This window comes from Rhinoraja longicauda, chromosome 41, assembly GCF_053455715.1.
Source record: "Rhinoraja longicauda isolate Sanriku21f chromosome 41, sRhiLon1.1, whole genome shotgun sequence".
Classification (NCBI taxonomy): Eukaryota; Metazoa; Chordata; class Chondrichthyes; order Rajiformes; family Arhynchobatidae; genus Rhinoraja; species Rhinoraja longicauda.
The window spans coordinates 2,636,785-2,656,222 of record NC_135993.1 but is presented as its reverse complement, the minus strand read 5'-3'; the positions used below and the strand labels follow the sequence as shown (position 1 = coordinate 2,656,222).

The 19,438-nt window shown below is 46.8% G+C and overlaps 1 protein-coding gene across 1 annotated transcript; it reads right to left on the bottom strand.

Moving 5' to 3' along the window:
- Positions 1 to 4,457: 4,457 nt before the first annotated feature.
- LOC144611695 (NF-kappa-B inhibitor alpha-like) lies at positions 4,458 to 19,161 on the bottom strand. Its single transcript, XM_078430921.1, has 6 exons — positions 18,890 to 19,161; positions 13,047 to 13,146; positions 11,399 to 11,615; positions 10,098 to 10,186; positions 9,414 to 9,674; positions 4,458 to 7,637 (listed from the first exon to the last, which is right to left on the bottom strand). The coding sequence occupies exons 1-6, from the start codon at positions 19,141 to 19,143 to the stop codon at positions 7,587 to 7,589; spliced, it is 972 nt and encodes a 323-aa protein (XP_078287047.1). The 5' UTR covers positions 19,144 to 19,161; the 3' UTR covers positions 4,458 to 7,586.
- Positions 19,162 to 19,438: the final 277 nt, after the last annotated feature.

Sequence of the window (19,438 nt, the reverse complement as noted above, 5' to 3'; positions counted from 1 at the left end):
GTGGTCTAAATGCAAAACCAAGGAATTTCTGGTGCCAATTTGCAAATAAAAATCCACAAAGTGCTGGAGTAGCAGCACTCTTCTTTTGTAAAATGCATCCCAAATTATAAAGAAAAACTGCAGCTGCTGGAAATCTGAAATAAAACCAGATGTTGGAAATATTCAGCAGGTGCCTGTTTTTATTTTTGATTTGTATGCCTGTTTGTATGCCTCCTTATCCCCGTCCCCCCAGCTAACAATGACCCATTCTGCATGTTCTTGATTACCGTCTGCTTTGATTCTGTTGTTTTCACACCTTACCCTTCCATATCTCTAGTCTCTTTCTCCCCTGACTCAGCGGGACCAGCAGCATCTCTGGAGAGAAGGAATGGGTGATGTTTGGGTCTGAAGAAGGGTCTCAAACTGAAACTTCACCCATTCCTTATAAGACGTATAAGATTATTAAGGGGTTGGACATGTTAGAGGCAGGAAACATGTTCCCAATGTTGGGGGAGTCCAGAACCAGGGGCCGCAGTTTAAGAATAAGGGGTAGGCCATTTAGAACAGAGATGAGGAAAAACTTTTTAGTCAGAGAGTTGTGAATCTGTGGAATTCTCTGCCTCAGAGGGCAGTGGAGGCCAATTCTCTGAATACATTCAAGAGAGAGCTAGATATGGGGAGAAGGCAGGAACGGGGTAGTGGTTGTGGATGATCAGCCATGATCACAGTGAATGGCGGTGCTGGCACGAAGGGACTGAATGGCCTCCTCTTGCACCTATTGTCTATTGGACTAGGTAGAGTGGAAAGCTTTGTCTGCACAAATGCTGCCTGACCTGCTGAGTACTCCCAGCCTTTACTAAATGAAATGTGGCTTTCTACAATGTAAGTTAGTTTATCAGTAACCTTTATCCTGTTATCCACCAATATCTTAGATATGTTGAGGACCCTGAGATGATTCATTATCATTATTTTTTTATTTAAAGAAACACCTGCAGTTCCTCGTGTCTACTGGTGACTCTTGAATAACCGTTGCCGTCTCACCCGCACACCTGTGAGGAGGCTCGTGTGTGCTGGATGACTCGGTGGCCTTTGCAAACTCTGCAGTTTTCCACTGAGCGTTTGAGTGGGTGTGAAGCAAGGTCGGTCGGCATGGATGCTGCACCCACGTAGTTCAGATATAAAAAGATCGAAGGTCTTTTTTTTGTCTTGAAGCAGGATGCTCGATATTGCTCAATGGTTCAGTGCAAAAACTACTCTGACTGGGCGAGAGAGGGCTAGACACTTCTTCAAACGGTGATCTGTGGGAAGCTGCCTGAAAGGGCAGTGAAAGCATGTAGTTTCAAACGGGAACTGGAGAAGAATAAGTGCACAGGGCTGTATAGAAAGAGCTCGGCGGAGCGGGAAGGAGTGGAGAGTAGCCTCAATCCTGATGGGCCAAATGGCCTCCGTTAGTGGTCCCAATCTGCAACACAACAGTGGGATTTTACAGATGAACGACACTAAAATATTGAAGAACATGGATAAGGGAGATGATTTTAACAGGTGTCACAGAGTCTGAAGCAGATGTCACAGAGTTAGGTTAGGCTAGGCTAGGTTTATTATTGTCATGTGCACCAAGGTATTTTAGTTTAGTTAATTGTCACGTGGACAATAAACTAAACTCATAGAAGGATGAGAGGGGATTTTATTGAAACATATAAGATTATTAAGGGATTGGACACACTCGAGGCAGGAAACATGTTCCAGATGTTGGGGGAGTCCAGAACCAGGGGCCACAGTTTAAGAATATGGGGTAGGCCATTTAGAACGGAGATGAGGAAAACCTTTTTCACCCAGAGAGTTGTGAATCTGTGGAATTCTCTGCCTCAGAAGGCATTGGAGGCCAATTCCCTGGATGCTTTCAAGAGAGAGTTCGATAGAGCTCTTAAAGATAGCGGAGTCAAGGGATATGGGGAGAAGGCAGGAACGGGGTACTGATTGTGGATGATCAGCCATGATCACAGTGAATGGCGGTGCTGGCACGAAGGGACTGAATGGCCTCCTCTTGCATCTTGGACTAGGTAGAGTGGAAAGCTTTGTCTGCACAAATGCTGCCTGACCTGCTGAGTACTCCCAGCCTTTACTAAATGAAATGTGGCTTTCTACAATGTAAGTTAGTTTATCAGTAACCTTTATCCTGTTATCCACCAATATCTTAGATATGTTGAGGACCCTGAGATGATTCATTATCTTGTGATGTATGAATGGATTGTACTAAATTATGCAACAGCACTGTAACAAGAAGTCATGACTTAACTTCATATGTTGTGTAACCAAGGGCAAGTCTCAAACTGAAGCACTTGAATCTTGATACGCAAATAAAGTGCTGGCATGCACATTTCTATTCTTTAACTGGCCCATGATATGTTTGCTGATTTCTGCCCTGATAAGCTGGGCAAGGTTTGCAACTATTGACGTAGGAGCAGAATTAGGCCATTTTTTTTAGTTTGGAGATACAGCGCGGAAACAGGCCCTGCGGCCCACCGAGTCCGCGCCGACCAGTGATCCCCGCACACTAACACTATCCTACACACACTGGGAACAGTTTTTTACATTTATACCAAGCCAATTAACCTCCAAACCTGCCTGTCTTTGGAGTGTGGGAGGAAACCGAAGATCTCGGAGAAAACCCACGCAGGTCACGGGGAGAACGTACTAATTCCATACAGACAGCGCTCGTAGTGCTGGCTAGATGCGGGAAGATTGTTCCCGATGTTGGAGAAGTCCAGAACCAGGGGTCACAGTTTAAGGATAAGGGGGAAGTCTTTTAGGACCGAGACGAGAAAGTTTTTTTTCACACAGAGAGTGGTGAATCTGTGGAATTCTCTGCCACAGAAGGTAGTTGAGGCCAGTTCATTGGCTATATTTAAGAGGGAGTTAGATGTGGCCCTTGTGGCTAAAGGGATCAGGGGGTATGGAGAGAAGGCAGGTACAGGATACTGAGTTGGATGATCAGCCATGATCATATTGAATGGCGGTGCAGGCTCGAAGGGCTGAATGGCCTACTCCAGCACCTATTTTCTATGTAGTCAAGATCGAACCCGGGTCTCTGGCACTGTGAGGTAGCAACTCTACCTTTGGGCCACTTTGCCACCCCATTTGGCCCAGAATCTGTTCCACCATTCGATCATGGCTGATGTATTTTTCCCTCTCAACCCCATTCTCCTGCCCTTAACCTTTGATGTCTTTGATGATCAGGAAACTAGCGAACTCCGCTTTAAGATTATGCAATGACTTGGCCTCCAAAGCTGTCTGTGGCAATGAATTCCACAGAATCACCACCCTCTGGCTAAAGAAACTTCTCATCGCCATTCTCTAGTTAGTTGTTTTCATTGTCTTTTACATGAACCAGTGAAACATTGCAAGCTGCAATTCTAGAGTCATATTGCAGGGAAACAGGCCCTTCAGTCCATCATGTCCATGTTGACCATCAACCACACTAATCCCACTTGATTCTCCCCATGTTCCCAACAACTATTTGTAGAATTCCATTGCCACAGTAGGCTGTGGAGGCCAAGTCAATGGATATTTTTTTATGGCAGAGATAGATTCTTGATTTGTACGGGTGTCAGGGGTTACAGGGAGAAGGCACGAGGATGGGGATAGGAGGAGGGAGAGATAGATCAGGCATGATTGAATGGCGGAGTAGACGATGGGCCGAATGGCCTAATTCTGCTTCTATCACTTATAGAAACATAGAAAGCAGGAGGAGGCCATTTGGCCCTTCGAGCCAGCACTGCCATTCATTGTGATCATGGCTGATCCTCCACAATCAGTAACCCGTGCCTGCCTTCTTCTTCTGCTGGACACAAAATGCTGGAATAACTCAGCGGGTCAGGCAGCATCTCAGGAGAGAAGGAATGGGTGACGTTTCGGGTCGAGACCCTTCTTCAGTCTGAAGAAGGGTCTTGACCCGAAACATCACCCATTCCTTCTCTCCAGAGATGCTGCCTGACCCGCTGAGTTAGTCCAGCATTTTGTGATACCTGTGATTTGTATCAGCATCTACAGTTATTTTCCTATACATGTATGTCTATATATGTGCGCACACACACACAGTGAACTTTCTTCATTTACAGTGTGCTATGTTTAAATATTCTGTTGTGCTGCTGCAAGTGAGAATTTCATTGTTCGGTTTGGGACATATGACAATAAACCACTCTTGGACACTTGTCTATCGCCTATGCAAGATTGATTTAATCCTCTTCAGCATTGGTTTGAATCCAACACCATCAGTGTCAGGTGAAGCTGGGTCCAAGGCATACAGCTGGGTGGTAGGATGTAACAGCAGGATGAAATAAGTTGAAATGTCACCTCTGTCCTTCCACGAACACTCTGCCCCGACCCAAAGCTTCACAACCTCACCATATCCTCGTTCCAAAACACAGCACGCATTGACTACTTTTTGTTGTTTATTGTATAAAAATAAAGTTTGTCGGTCATTATATTACAGATGCAAGTTCGTTTTTGTAAATCCTCTGGTTTCAGTACATACAATGGTACCATTTCCACAGTAACACAGTCTTCAACAGTTGGAAGGATATTCATTGCAGGAAGGGTCTGTGGCACTCCCTTAATTTACAGTGCAAGGCCTCTACAGGCTGATATATAAATACAATAATTGGTGAATCACAACTATTTCAAGCCCTCGCCCTTCGTTCACCCTCAACTTCATCGAGACTCAGTCTTCTACTTCCTGATCAGAATAGTTTCGTCATTGGGAAGGGGTAAATAGGATTCTGACCTGTATTGAGATTGTGTTGTACAAAACAAAAGCTGGATTAACAGAGAACACTTGGTCAGCGTGATCCTGGTTGGCTGGGATGGCAGATATTGGGGCAGGGTTGGTGACCAGAGAGAAACTTCTCCCTTCTCCCTTTTCAGTTTGGTTTAGTTTAGAGATACAGCGTGGAAACAGGCCCTTCGGCCCACCGAGTCCGCACCAACCAGCGATCCTACACTAGGGACAGGCTTTACATTTATACCATGCCAATTAACCTACAAACCTGTACGCCATTGGAGTGAGGCAGGAAACCGAAGTTCTCGGAGAAGACCTACGTAGAACGTACAGAGAAGCACCCGTAGTCAGAATCGAACCCAGGTCTCTGGTGCTGTAAGCATTGCGAAGCAGCAACTCTACCACTGCGCAGGTCTACTGCAGTTTTTGGCAGTGTTGGGACATGACCTGGATGGACGGGTTGGATTATGGGTTGCCATGGTGAATTTGATAGATCAATCTATCTCTTCCAACCATGTAGAGTACATAACCAAGTTATCGTTCAATCACTTCAATAAATAATCTCAGCCCAAAGGGAAATGGCACTGCACTTAAACTATAAACTGTTGGTAAAATATCAGCGGGCTGATAATCTAACCCTGTACGCTGGTCTTTAAATAATCTTTGAACACACCGTCCACTTCACTGTAGAGTAAACTCCCGTTAATCTGGCACTTTCACGACTTTGCAGTGCCAGACCTGCAGACATTTTGATAGCAATTTTAATTCTTTTTTTACAGATGATAATAGACAATAGGTGCAGGAATAGGCCATTCGGCCCTTCAAGCCAGCACCGACATTCAATGTGATCATTCACAATCAGTACCCCGGTCCTGCCTTCTCCCCATATCCCTTGACTCCGCTATCTTTAAGAGCTCTATCTAGCTAGCTAGCTATGATAAACGGCAGAATAATATTTTCCCAATGGACCCAGCAAGTTTGAAGGGTGTGCTGGAACAGAGTTATAGGCAGAGTTATCGTTAGAGGCAGGGTTAGTTATAGATAGTTGTAGACAGCTATAGGAATTGTTATAGACAGAGCTATACACAGTTTAAAGGCAAGGTTATAGCTGCAGGCAGAGTTAGTCAGAGTTAGTCTGAAGAAGGGTCTCGACCCGAAACGGGTCACCCGTTCCTTCTCTTCAGAGATGCTGCCTGTCCCGCTGCGTTACTCCAGCATTTCGTGTCTATGGATATCAGCAATCTAGGGAGCTTGGTGCCAAACCATTGGGACTGCCCCATAGTTGGGTAATGGATTATCAGAGTCTTACTGTACTGCCCATTAATCAATGAACACTTGCACTAATGACTGCATATTCAAAGATAAACAATAATTATGTTATCTACAATATTCAGTCTTCATTTCAGCTTCCCTACTGTCCTTAAACAAATGTACATAGTTTCTAACTCACTCTAGTACGACTGAAAGGATTAGTGTCCGATGTGTCTGTGGCCGATGTCCCTCCTGTGATTAATAAAGTTCTATCGTATCGTATGTTGCAGAAACTACCTAGCTGTCACCCCCACAGCAGCTGCCTGGCTGTCAGGGCTTGGCAGCGGCCTGAATGTGTACACTGGTCCCGCCATTAAAACAGACGCAGAATAAACCCAAAGCAGTAAGTCGTATGGGAGTTACAAAGGGCGTCACTTGTGTGGTTGATCTGTGGCTGGTGAGAAAGAACAAGGATGATCTTAGCGGTTACCCTGGGAAGTGATACTGCCTTCTCAGCAATCACGTCCCTCGAGAAGAATGTACTCAACCATCTAACTATCAACCGCCTCCAAGCCTCGCCTGTATCCACCTATTACCCATCATGCTTAGCCCTGCCCCTCCTTTCTTCCAGCTTTCTGGAAATTAGGCTGAAGGGTCCCGACCCGAAACATTTATCCATGTTCTCCAGAGATGCTGCCTGACTTGTTACTCCAGCATTTTAATGGGTCTTTATTTCTTAAGGAATATACTATTGTTGTGCAGTTACTGAGTTCTGGAGCTGAGCTACAGTGGGATGGGAGAAACGCTAGCTTAGTACAGGGCAGAGGCTGCTCGTCCCGTGGTCAGAATCAGCACTATTGCCCCTCGTTCTCTCTCCAGTGACTTTGTGCGTGATAATCCCGTGAGTGAAGGGACTGCCCCTTTCGAGCCAGAACTGGGATGAAGTGACTTTAATTCCCTGCAGATTTGTGGCTAGAGTCAACAGAAGGGATTCGCCAACTTGGGTTAGACCACCCCAAACCCCAAGTCAATTGGGCAACATCTAAACCCAATCACAATCCAACATCATGGCCTTCATTTCACAACTCCATGTGCTTGATGCTCAAGAGTCCAGGGGAGGGAGGGAGGGGGGGAGGGAGGGACAGGGCAGCAAGACCAGGCACACGTCCAGCTCTATTTCCAGTCTTGTTTGTCAGTTAATACACATCCACCGTGTTCAGAGTCCAGCAAAGCGTGGAACAATCTATCACAGGAGGGTTGGAAGTCTTTAGCAACGGGTTTGAAGAAGCTCCTGGTGTTTCTCTGCCCGTCCACCTCATGTCCTTGTGTGTCCCTCTACTGCTTTAGCCAATCTCTTTCACCCTCCATCGACACACCGAGTGGCGTGGAGCCTGTGGGGAGGCAGCGAACGACGATGTCTCGTGCTTGGACTCAAGGCTGTCGCGGCCCTCTCAAGGGAGAAGCAGGAGAGGCAGTGAACCAGCGTGGAGGCGAAGTTGTCTGCTGGTCCCGTTCTACTCTAATGACGTGGTTGTTGTCATCGTTGGATTGAGAAGGTCCACTGTGATGTACCAGCGATTCAGTGGAGTGAGTGGCCTCCTATCTGAAGATCATCGTAATCTAGAGGCATCTGCAAAACACAAATCAGAAAAAGGTTAGCATCTTTTTCTTCACATCCTTCCCCTGCTCAAATACTACAATCTCATGGCGTTTTGGAATCGTATTGAACCAGACCAGAGGATCCAGAACCAAATATCATAGATGGGGTTGGGATGTGGGACTAGCGTGACTTCACTGAGTGGGAGAGCAGGCTTCGAGGGCTGATCTTAGTCAACCGTACAAGTCCCTACAACGATACAAAGTGCTGGAGTAACTCTGTGGGGTCAGGCAACATCTCTGGAGAACATGGTCCCAACCCGAAACGTCACCTATCCATGTTCTCCACAGATGCTGCCTGACCCCTCTGAGTTACTCCAGCACTCTGTGAAACGTCGCCTATCCATGTTCTCCACAGATGCTGCCTGACCCCTCTGAGTTACTCCAGCACTCTGTGAAACGTCGCCTATCCATGTTCTCCACAGATGCTGCCTGACCCCTCTGAGTTACTCCAGCACTTGTTTGGTAAACCAGCTCTGTAGTTCCTTGTGTCTACGTGCAAGACCTCATGGTGGCTTGACAGGGGAGACGCTGAGATGTTTCCATTAGTGGGAGGGTCATGAACAAGGAGACACTCACTTCACAGTCCGACTGGTAAACATTGTAAATTGTCCCAGGTGTGTGTAGGATAGTGTTAGTGTGCGGGGATCGCTGTTCGGCGCGGACCCGGTGGGCCGAAGGGCCCGTTTCCGCGATGTATCTCTAAACTAAACTAAATTAAATGTCCCCGATGAACATGATGCCAAGTTCAACTCCTTTCCTTTTGCCTGAACGTAATCCACATCCCTCCATCCCCTTTGGTAATGCCTTTGGTGTCTGGAGTGTTGTGTGGAAGGGCGGGGTGTGTGTGTGTGTGTGTGTGTGTGTATGTGTGTGTGTGTGTGACTATGTTTGTGTGTGCGTGTGTGTGTGTGTGACTATGTTTGTGTGTGTCTATGTCTGTGTGCGTGTGTGTGTGTGACTGTTTGTGTGTGTGTGTGTGTGTGTGTGTGTGTGTGTGTGTGTGTGTGTGTGTGTGTGTGTGTGTGTGTGTGTGTGTGTGTGTGTGTGTGTGTGTGACTATGTTTGTGTGTGTGTGTGTGTGTTTCAGTGAACCAAACATTAAAGTATTCCTCCTTTGGTTACAGGCCACGCGTGTCTACATATCGCGGCGATGAGAGGCCATTACGGGACAGTTCAGAAGCTGCTGGATGCATGAGCCAACATTAACACTCAGGTGAGCCTCTAAACTATATCTCTAAACTAACCTAGACTTAGCCTGGCCCCCAAGACAGCCTGGTTTAGTGCTCTGATGAGATCACTGCGAAACAGCTTGGGCCACATTCCCTGCAGTAACAGGGATGTCTAGGTCTGTGCTTCTTAAACTGGTGAACGGTTCACCCAAAGGGTGAATTAAATTATTTTGGGGTGAATGAAACTAGAGGGGTGAATGAAGAGTGGATGACTTAATATATATAAAAATTATACACAAGGGAGAATAAGACAAAAATTACCAAAAAACATAAGAAAAGTTAGTTGAGGGTGAATGAAATTTTGTGATAAAGACTGAAGGGTGAATGACACTGAAATAGTTTAAGACTTCATCAGTGTGAAGAAGGGTCTTGACCCGAAATGTCACCCATTCCTTCTCTCCCGAGATGCTGCCTGACCTGCTGAGTTACTCCAGCATTTTGTGAATAAATCGAAGGGTGGATGACACTGGAATAGTTTAAGAAGCACTGGTGTAGGTGGAGGTTTGTTCGACACTCACTTCACAGTCCGACTGGCCATCCCAGTCCGTCTCGGAGTCGGTGTCCGACCACTCTGGGAGCGGTATTAGCGAGGAGTTGGTCAGCTGGAAAAGCCGGTTGTGGATCTCCAGGTCGGGCCGGCCTGCGGTCAGGTGGAAGGCCGTGCAGCTGTTGAACATCAGCCGGTTCACATCCGCTCCGCGCTCCACCAGGAGCAGAACCATGTCCCGGAGCTGGAACTCCACTGCGAGGTGCAGAGGTGTCCGCCCGCTGCTCGGCTCCTGCCAACACACACACACACACACACACGGGGGTCAGCTCAGTGTAGTTCATTGTCACGTGTACCGAGGTACAGTGAAAAGCTTTTGTGTTGCGCGACATCCAGCCAGCGGAAAGACAACGCACGATTACAATCGAACCATTTACAGGGTGCAGATACACGATAAGGGAATAACGTTTAGTGCAAAGTAAAGCTAGCAAAGTCCGATCGGGAACCCAAATGCATCTGTTGGTTAGAGATACAGCCAGGTTTCACAGCGAGGTCAAGATTCCTCCTCCACTCCACATCCTCCCCGCCCCCTCCCCTCCCCTGACATCAGTCTGAAGAAGGGTCTCGCCCCGAAGCGTCACCCATTCCTACTCTCCAGAGATGCTGCCTGACCCGCTGAGTTACTCCAGCATTGTGTGTCTACCAGAAGACTCACCTGAGTGTTAATGTTGGCTCCTGCATCCAGCAGCTTCTGAACTGTCCCGTAATGGCCTCTCATAACCGCGATATGTAGACACGTGTAGCCTGTAACCAAAGGAGGAATGCTTTAATGTTTAGTTCACTGAAACACACACACACGCACCATCCTTCCACACCACACTCCAGACACCAAAGACATTACCAAAGGGGATGGAGGGATATGGATTATGTTCAGGTAGATGAGAGGAGTTGAACTTGGCATCATGTTCAGCAGGGACATTTAATTTACTTTAGAGATATAGCACGGAAACAGGCCCTTCAGCCCAACTTGCCCATGCCTATCAACCAACATACCCCATGTGCACTCATCCCACCTGCCTGCGCTTGGCCCATAACCCTCTAAACCCACCCTATCCATGTACCTGTTCAGATATCTCTTGAACATTACAATAGTAGCCACCTGAACTGCCTCCTCCGCCAGCTCGTCCCATACACCCGCCACTCTTTGTGTGAAAAAGGTAACCTCTCATGTCAATAGACAATAGGTGCAGGAGTAGGCCATTCAGCCCTTCGAGCCAGCACCACCATTCAATGTGATCATGGCTGATCATTCTCAATCAGTACCCCGTTCCTGCCTTCTCCCCATACCCCCTGACTCCGCTATCCTTAAGAGCTCTATCTAGCTCTCTCTTGAATGCATCCAGAGAATTGGCCTCCACGGCCTTCTGAGGCAGAGAATTCCACAGATTCACAACTCTCTGACTGAAAAAGTTTTTCCTCATCTCCGTTCTAAATGGCCGACCCCTTATTCTTAAACTGTGGCCCCTGGTTCTGGACTCCCTCAACATTGGGAACATTATGTCCCTATTATATATTTTGTCCTCACCTGAAACCAACATCCTCTGGCTCACGATTCCCCTACTTTGGGCAAAGGACTGTGCATTTACCCGATCTATTCCTCTCGTGATCTTATACAGTCTATAAGAAAACCCCTCATCTTCCTGCTCTCCATGCAATAAAGCCCTAGACCGCCCAACCTCTCCCGATAGCTCAGGCCATCGAGTCCTGGCAACTTCCTGGTAAATCTTCAGTAAGTACCGATGGTAGACACAAATTGCTGGAGTAACACAGCGGGACAGACCACACCTCTGGAGGGAAGGAATGGGTGACGTTTCGGGTCGAGAAGTCTGAAGAAGGGTCTCGACCCGAAACGTCACCCACTCCTATCCAGAGATGCTGCCTGTCCCGCTGAGTTACTCCAGCATTTTGTGTCTATCTTCGGTGTCAACCAGCATCTGCAGTTCCTTCAGTAAGTACCGTTGTAGTTGCGCCGATCCAGGTCCTGCCGCTGGCCTCTGGATCCAGTGAGGATTGGGTCGAGGAGCGGGCTGATGCACTCCGGGTTCCCTTGTTCACAGGCCAGGTGCAGCGCAGTGTTCCCGTGGCTGTCCGCGCTCTCCAGCGTGGCGCCTGCCTGCACCAGCTCCCTGGTCACCTCCGGCACGTTCAGGATAACCGACAGGTGCAGTGGGGACTAGAGAAGGTAATAAACAAAGAGAAAATAACATTAAATAAAAGAACAGATATTTGGTCTTTAGACAGAGGGCGGTGAATCAATAGACAATAGGTGCAGGAGTAGGCCATTCAGCCCTTCGAGCCAGCACCGCCATTCAATGCGATCATGGCTGATCACTCTCAATCAGTACCCCGTTCCTGCCTTCTCCCCATACCCCCTCACTCCGCTATCCTTAAGAGCTCTATCCAGCTCTCTCTTGAAAGCATCCAACGAACTGGCCTCCACTGCCTTCTGAGGCAGAGAATTCCACACCTTCACCACTCTCTGACTGAAAAAGTTCTTCCTCATCTCCGTTCTAAATGGCCTACCCCTTATTCTTAAACTGTGGCCCCTTGTTCTGGACTCCCCCAACATTGGGAACATGTTTCCTGCCTCTAATGTGTCCAATCCCCTAATTATCTTATATGTTTCAATAAGATCCCACCTCATCCTTCTAAATTCCAGTGTATACAAGCCTAATTGCTCCAGCCTTTCAACATACGACAGTCCTGCCATTCCGGGAATTAACCTAGTGAACCTACGCTGCACGCCCTCAATAGCAAGAATATCCTTCCTCAAATTTGGAGACCAAAACTGCACACAGTACTCCAGGTGCGGTCTCACCAGGGCCCGGTACAACTGTAGAAGGACCTCTTTGCTCCTATACTCAACGCCTCTTGTTATGAAGGCCAACATTCCATTGGCTTTCTTCACTGCCTGCTGTACCTGCATGCTTCCTTTCAGTGACTGATGCACTAGGACACCCAGATCTCGTTGAACTCCCCCACCTCCTAACTTGACACCATTCAGATAATAATCTGCCTTTCTATTCTTACTTCCAAAGTGAATAACCTCACACTTATCTACATTAAACTGCATCTGCCATGTATCCGCCCACTCACACAACCTGTCCAAGTCAACCTGCAGCCTTATTGCGTCTTCCTCACAATTCACACTACCCCCCAGCTTAGTATCATCTGCAAATTTGCTAATGGTACTTTTAATCCCTTCATCTAAATCATTAATCTGTGGAATTATTTGCCATTCTCAATCAGTACCCCGTTCCTGCCTTCTCCCCATACCCCCTGACTCCGCTATCCTTAAGAGCTCTATCTAGCTCTCTCTTGAATGCATTCAGAGAATTGGCCTCCACTGCGTTCAGAGGCAGAGAATTCCACAGATTCACAACTCTCTGACTGAAAAAGTTTTTCCTCATCTCAGTTCTAAATGGCCTACCCCTTATTCTTAAACTGTGGCCCCTTGTTCCGGACTCCCCCAACATTGGGAACATGTTTCCTGCCTCTAACGTGTCCAACCCCTTTAGTTCACCAGAGGGGACTGATGGACCAGGGGCGACCAGCGTTAGTGAGCAGGGGGGGGGGGGGGGCAAGGGTGGAGGAACACACTCACCTGTCGCGATGAGTTACACAGGTTGATGAGGCTCAGGTCGGTCCTCAGGAGGACGAGGGCGATGTCTGGGCAGCCGTGCAGAATGGCCAGGTGAAGAAACCTGCGTTAAAACAGGAGAGGAGGAGAGAAACATGAGCAACGAGGATACAGAGAAACCACAGCCCAGGGAGGGTTCTGCTACCTAGTGGGCCAGGCAGTATCTCTGGAGAAAAGGAGTTACTCCAGCATTTTTGTATCTATCTTCTGTGTAAACCAGCATCTGCAGTTCTTTCCTACACATCTCCAAAGACAACTTGCATTTAGACTAAAGATAAGACACAAAATGCTGGAGTAACTCAGCGGGGTCAGGCAGCATCTCTGTGACATTTCTGGTCGAGACCCTTCTTCAGTCTCGACCCGAAATGTCACCTATACCTTGTATAAAATGCAAAACTTCTGGTTCGAGATTTTAAAAATAGTTTCTAAAGTTATTAACAAGCAATTGGATATGGATCCAAAATTAATTATATTAGGATTATCAGAACATACTACAAACTTTACAACAAGTCAGGTACATTTTCTTGATTACAGTCTAATAACTGCGAAAAAATTAATACTTAAATTTTGGAAAAAACCAATAACCCCCACAATTAAAATGTGGACTACGGAAATGACAGAGACCCTGCATTTGGAAAAAATAAGATTTGCCTTAATTGACAAACTTGAGTTATTTTTTAAAATATGGTCTCCATTTATTGAATTTTTAGAAAAGTAGATGGGTTTGGCACAGGACTAAAATAAATTTTTTTAATTAAAAGTTGAAACTTGAGTTAGGGGTTGGATGTACAACTGTGGTTATTGTCTCCCGGATCTACTCCCTTTAATTTTTATAGTTATATCTTTTTTTTAATCCTCTTATTCTCTCTTCCCAATAGTTTATAGTTTTTTTTTTCCTTTTTTTTCCCTTTCTTCTTTATTTTTTTATTTTCTCTCTTTAAAAATTTAAAAATTGAAGCTATGTAAGAACTCTGTAACAAATGTGTCTTTTATTTCTATTTGTACATATGCTTTTCAAAAATAAAAATAATTTTAAATTTTTTCTTTTTTTAAATGTCACCTATACCTTTTTTCCATAGATGCTGCCTGACCCGCTGAGTTACTCCAGCATTTTGTGTCTATCTTTGGATTAAACCAGCATCTGCAGTTCTTTCCTACACATCTCCAAAGACAACTTGCATTTAGACTAAAGATAGACACAAAAAGCTGGAGTAACTCAGCGGGTTATGCAACATCTCTGGGGAATATACCCCCAACCCAAAATGTCACCTATTCCTTCTCTCCAGAGATGCCTGCCTGACCCGCTGAGTTACTCCAGCATTTTGTGTGCACCTTTGATGTAAACCAGCATCTGCAGTTATTTCCCACACGGGTTCTACTAGTCACTGGCTGTTCCCACTGCCTGTGGTAACTGTTTCCAGTTCAGCCAGCTGCTGGGGATCGAAAGGTAGTGGGGAATGTTCTTTTACTTTGCCACCAGCAAAGGGAAATTCCTGAACCGATTATTACCGTAAAAAGGCCCCAGCGGTTTCAAAACAGCGACAAGGAAGTTAAAAGGGAATCTGTTGAATCTAGAACTTCCTTATAGCCCACTGACATCCTTCAACCAAAGCGAAACTTCAGCGAAGGCACTTTCATTTTAGGTACCATTGTCCGGTTCACACTATTTATACAGAGACAGCACGACAAGAGGCTGTTCGGCCCATCAAGATCATGCTGGTTAAACTGGGGAGAATAAGGTTACAGAATGAGGATAAGTTTAGTTTATTGTCACAAGTGCCCCAAGTGCGTGAAGGAGAGATATAGGAGGTCCTTCCTTCCCGCTGCTGTGAGACTGCACATCAGTCTGAAGAAGGGTCTCGACCCGAAACGTCACCTGTTCCTTCTCTCCCGAGATGCTGCCTGACCCGCTGAGTTACTCCAGCATTTTGTGGCCACCATCTTTGAGATGTTCTATGTTACCTGGGACCTGAGTCACTAGTAATGCCCTTACCCCACCCCCCCCCCTCACCCACATTGTGCATATATTTCTCCTGATCCGGCACAGATCTACTTGCACTTTATTCTGTTTTAAAACTGTTACAATTTGTTTCGTTGGGTTGTTTAAATTAATAATTAATACTGACTAGCTAATTAAATTATTGCATCGTATGGGAGGCGCATTCCCAATCTCGTTGTACCCCTGTACAATGACAATAAAGATATATTGTATTGTAGTGTATTGTACCACTCCAGTCACCCTGCCTTCTTTCCCATTTTCCCATCCACTCCCTACACACCAGGGGCAATTTAGGACTGACGAACCTCCAAACCCTTGCGCCTTTGGGATGTGGGGGGAAACCAGGGCACCCGGAGGAAACCCATGCGGTCACAGGGAGAACGTGCAAACTCCACACACAGAGAGCAACAGAGGTCAAAATGGAACCCGGTTCTCTGACGCAGTTAGGCAGCTGCTCCACCACCCACTCCTGAGATGCTGCCTGACCCGCTGAGTTACTCCAGCATTTTGTGAATAAATACCTTCGATTTGTACCAGCATCTGCAGTTATTTTCTTACATCACCTATTGTCACGATACAGGATTTGTATTTCTGTATACATGTATTGTAATCACGTAACCACAACTTTTTCAGTCAGAGAGTTGTGAATCTGTGGAATTCTCTGCCTCAGAAGGCAATGGAGGCCAATTCTCTGAATGCATTCAAGAGAGAGCTAGATAGAGCTCTTAAGGATAGCGGAGTCAGGGGGTATGGGGAGAAGGCAGGAACGGGGTACTGATTGAGAATGATCAGCCATGATCACATTGAATGGCGGTGCTGACTCGAAGGGCCGAATGGCCTCCTCCTGCACCTATTGCCTATTGTCTTTCTGTTGGCTGTATAGCTCGCAACAATAAGCTTTTCACTGTATTGAGACACTGTACGTGACAATACACTAAACTGCACTGAACTGGATCGTACAGTCAGTTTTTCAGTCACACTTTTGTTGGAGGTGAAAGAAACCGCAGATGATGGAATCCTGAGTGAAAAAGGAAAAAAATTGCTGGAGGAACTCAGTGAGTCAGGCAGCATCTGTGGGGGGAAATCAATCTGAAGGAGGATCCTAACTTGAAGCCTCATCAATCCGTTTTCCTCCACAGATCTGCCTGTCCTACAGAGCTTCTCCAGCGGTTTGGTTTTACATCAAATATTTATTTATTAGTCGAGGTTGGCAGGGGCCTGGTAGAGACTGTGACTCATGTTCCCGATTCACAGAGCGGAGATTTTCTACAAGATCACACCATCTTTTCCAATAACAATCAAGCCAGTTAGTGGTTCAGGAGGTTTGGGGATTTTCCCAATATTTGTCCATGGGAAATTTCCAAGAGCTTTATGAAGGCTTACCAGAATGCTGCCTGGATTAGAGGATATTAGTTCAGACAAAAAAACATCCTACCAACAACGGCACGGTGGCGCAGCGGTAGAGTTGCTGCCTTACAGCGCTTGCACCGCCAGAGACCCGGGTTCGATCCTGACTACGGGCGCCGTCTGTACGGAGTTTGTACGTTCTCCCCGTGACCTGCGTGGGTTTTCTCCGAGAACTTCGGTTTCCTCCCACACTCCAAAGGCGTACAGGCTTTGAAGGTTAATTGGTTTGGTATAAAGTTTTAAAATTGTCCCTAGTGTAGGATAGTGTTAATGCGCTGGTCGGACTCGGTAGGCCGAAGGGCCTGTTTCCGTGCTGTATCTCTGAACTAAACAACTATTTACAACTTTGGAAGGAGGGTCTCAACCCGAAACGTCACCCATTCATTCCTTCTCTCTCTCGAGATGCTGCCTGACCTGCTGAGTTACTCCAGCATTTTGTGTCTACCTTTGCCCAGAGGTTGGTGAGGGCCTGGAGCACACTGCCAGGAGTGGTTGTGGAGGCAGACACGATGCTGACATTCAAGAGGCACATGGATATGCAGGGGAGGGAGGGATATGGGTTATGTGCAGGCAGAGAGGAGTTTCGCTTGGTGTCAGGTTCAGCACAGACATCGTGGGCGGAAAAGGCCTGGGCGTGTGATGTACTCATCTGTGTTCTTTGTAAAAGGATTTTCACACCTGATTAATGAAAATTACACGGAGAAGGCCATTCGGCCCACCTGGCTGTGCTAGCATTGCTCCTAGACTCTCCCCTCCCACAGCATCTGGTGACTCCCCCCAGTCACAAAACCTTTCTGTCCCTCTCTCGCCCCATGAGGCCAGCTTCCCGTTCAATGCATCTGCAAGATGATTCAACCACATCCTGTAGAGTTGGGTTCCTCATTCTCACCCCCCCCCCCCCCCCCCCCCCCCCCACCCCACCCATCAAAGTCCTCCTCATTTGCCTTTACATTTCTTACTCCACCATAACACTCATGGACACTTTAGGCTCGTCTTAACAACCTGCTTGATCTACACACTGTATAGGAATGGACTGTAGATGTTGGTTTAAACCAAAGATAGACACAAAAAGCTGGGGTAACTCAGCGGGTCGGGCAGCTTCTCTGGAGAGAAGGAACGGGCGACGATTCGGGTCGAGAAGAAGGGTCTCAATCCGAAACGTCACCCATTCCTTCTCTCCAGAGATGCTGCCCGACCCGCTGAGTTACTCTAGCATTTTGTGTCTGTCTTTGATCGTGGTGGGCAATCAATCGGCCGCCACTTTTCCAACTGTGAAAACAAAACTACATCAGCAGGGGTTTCAAAGGCGAGGTACAAATTCGATTCCAGTAATCGACTCGTTGATCTGCGTGCATCAAAGAATATTTTCAATCAAAGTGCTGGAGAGAACTTTGTGGATTGACACAAAGTGCTCAGAGGGTCAGGCAGCATCTCTGGGGAACATGGAAATGAGACCCTTCTTCAAACCATATAATTTCAGATTATCTATCTTCACATAGTATATATTCAGATTATATATATTCGATGTAACAACATATCTCTAAATGTATCTCTAAATCTAAAAATCTAAAGATGAGTCTGTAAAGATCAGTCTGAAGAAGGGTCTCGACCCGAAACGTCACACATTCCTTCTCTCCCGAGATGCTGCCTGACCCGCTGAGTTACTCCAGCATTTTGTGTCTAGCTTCGACTTAAACCAGCAATCTGCAGTTCCAACATCTGAAGGGTCTCGACCCAAAAGGTCACCCATTCCTTCTCTCCTGAGATGCTGCCTGTCCCACTGAGTTACTCCAGCATTTTGTGTCTACCTTCGACTTAAACCAGCAATCTGCAGTTCCAGCATCTGAAGAAGGGTCACCCATTCCTTCCCTCCAGAGATGCTGCCTGTCCCACTGAGTTACTCCAGCATTTTGTGTCTACCTTCGACTTAAACCAGCAATCTGCAGTTCCAGCATCTGAAGAAGGGTCACCCATTCCTTCCCTCCAGAGATGCTGCCTGTCCCACTGAGTTACTCCAGCATTTTGTGTCCACCTTCGACTTAAACCAGCAATCTGCAGTTCCAGCATCTGAAGAAGGGTCTCGACCAGAAAGGTCACCCATTCCTTCTCTCCAGAGATGCCGCCTGACCCACTGAGTTTCTCCAGCATTTTGTGTCTACCTTCGACTTAAACCAGCAATCTGCAGTTCCAGCATCTGAAGAAGGGTCTCGACCAGAAAGGTCACCCATTCCTTCTCTCCAGAGATGCCGCCTGACCCACTGAGTTTCTCCAGCATTTTGTGTCTACCTTCCATTTAAACCAGCATTTCTTTGTGACACACGCATACCTGAAGGTGTATTATGTTACCAAAAGCACACTGCATCAAAGAGGGTACACGTTGCATTAAAAGTGGACCACTTACGTGTCGCCGTCTTCGCTCCTGAACTGAGTCCAGTTCTGGGCTGGGTTTTCTTCCACGTTGTCAGAGCGGACCTTGAGGTTGTCCATTTGGTCTGTCACACTGTTCACGCTGCCCTCCGGCATAGAGTCGATGCCACTGTCCAGCCTCTCGGCCTCCAGCCCGGCCTTGGCGTCCTGCCCCTTGAGCTGCATCTTGTTCAACCTGCATCTGTCCAATTCGTGAAGCCTCCTGAAATTGTACGAGAGCTCGGCCATAGTAGCGAGAGACAGAGCAGACAGTGCAGACAGAGCAGACAGATCTCACTGCTACCACCACCACCAACAGGAAGATTGAAGCGTCGTTTCGTGGGTGGGGTTAGTTATTAAAAGCCCAACCACACTCTGGGGACTTTATCTCTTTAAACTCCGCCTCCACACCGAATTTTTTAACTCGGGGAATACCCAGCATGTGACTTCAGGTGCTTTTTTAAAAAATGTGACTAATTATATTAATGTCACAATTCACAAAATGCTGGAGTAACTCAGCAGGTCAGGCAGCATCCCAGGAGAG

Bases quoted from the DNA above. Each gene is read 5' to 3' on its own strand.
- LOC144611695 (XM_078430921.1), bottom strand. From the start codon at position 19,143: ATGGCCGAGCTCTCGTACAATTTCAGGAGGCTTCACGAATTGGACAGA. The intron at 11,616-13,046 runs GTGAGTGTGTTC...TACCTTCTCTAG, and splicing joins TGTGTAACTCATCGCGACAG to TCCCCACTGCACCTGTCGGT. The intron at 10,187-11,398 runs GTACTTACTGAA...CTTTGGTTACAG, and splicing joins GGATCGGCGCAACTACAACG to GCTACACGTGTCTACATATC.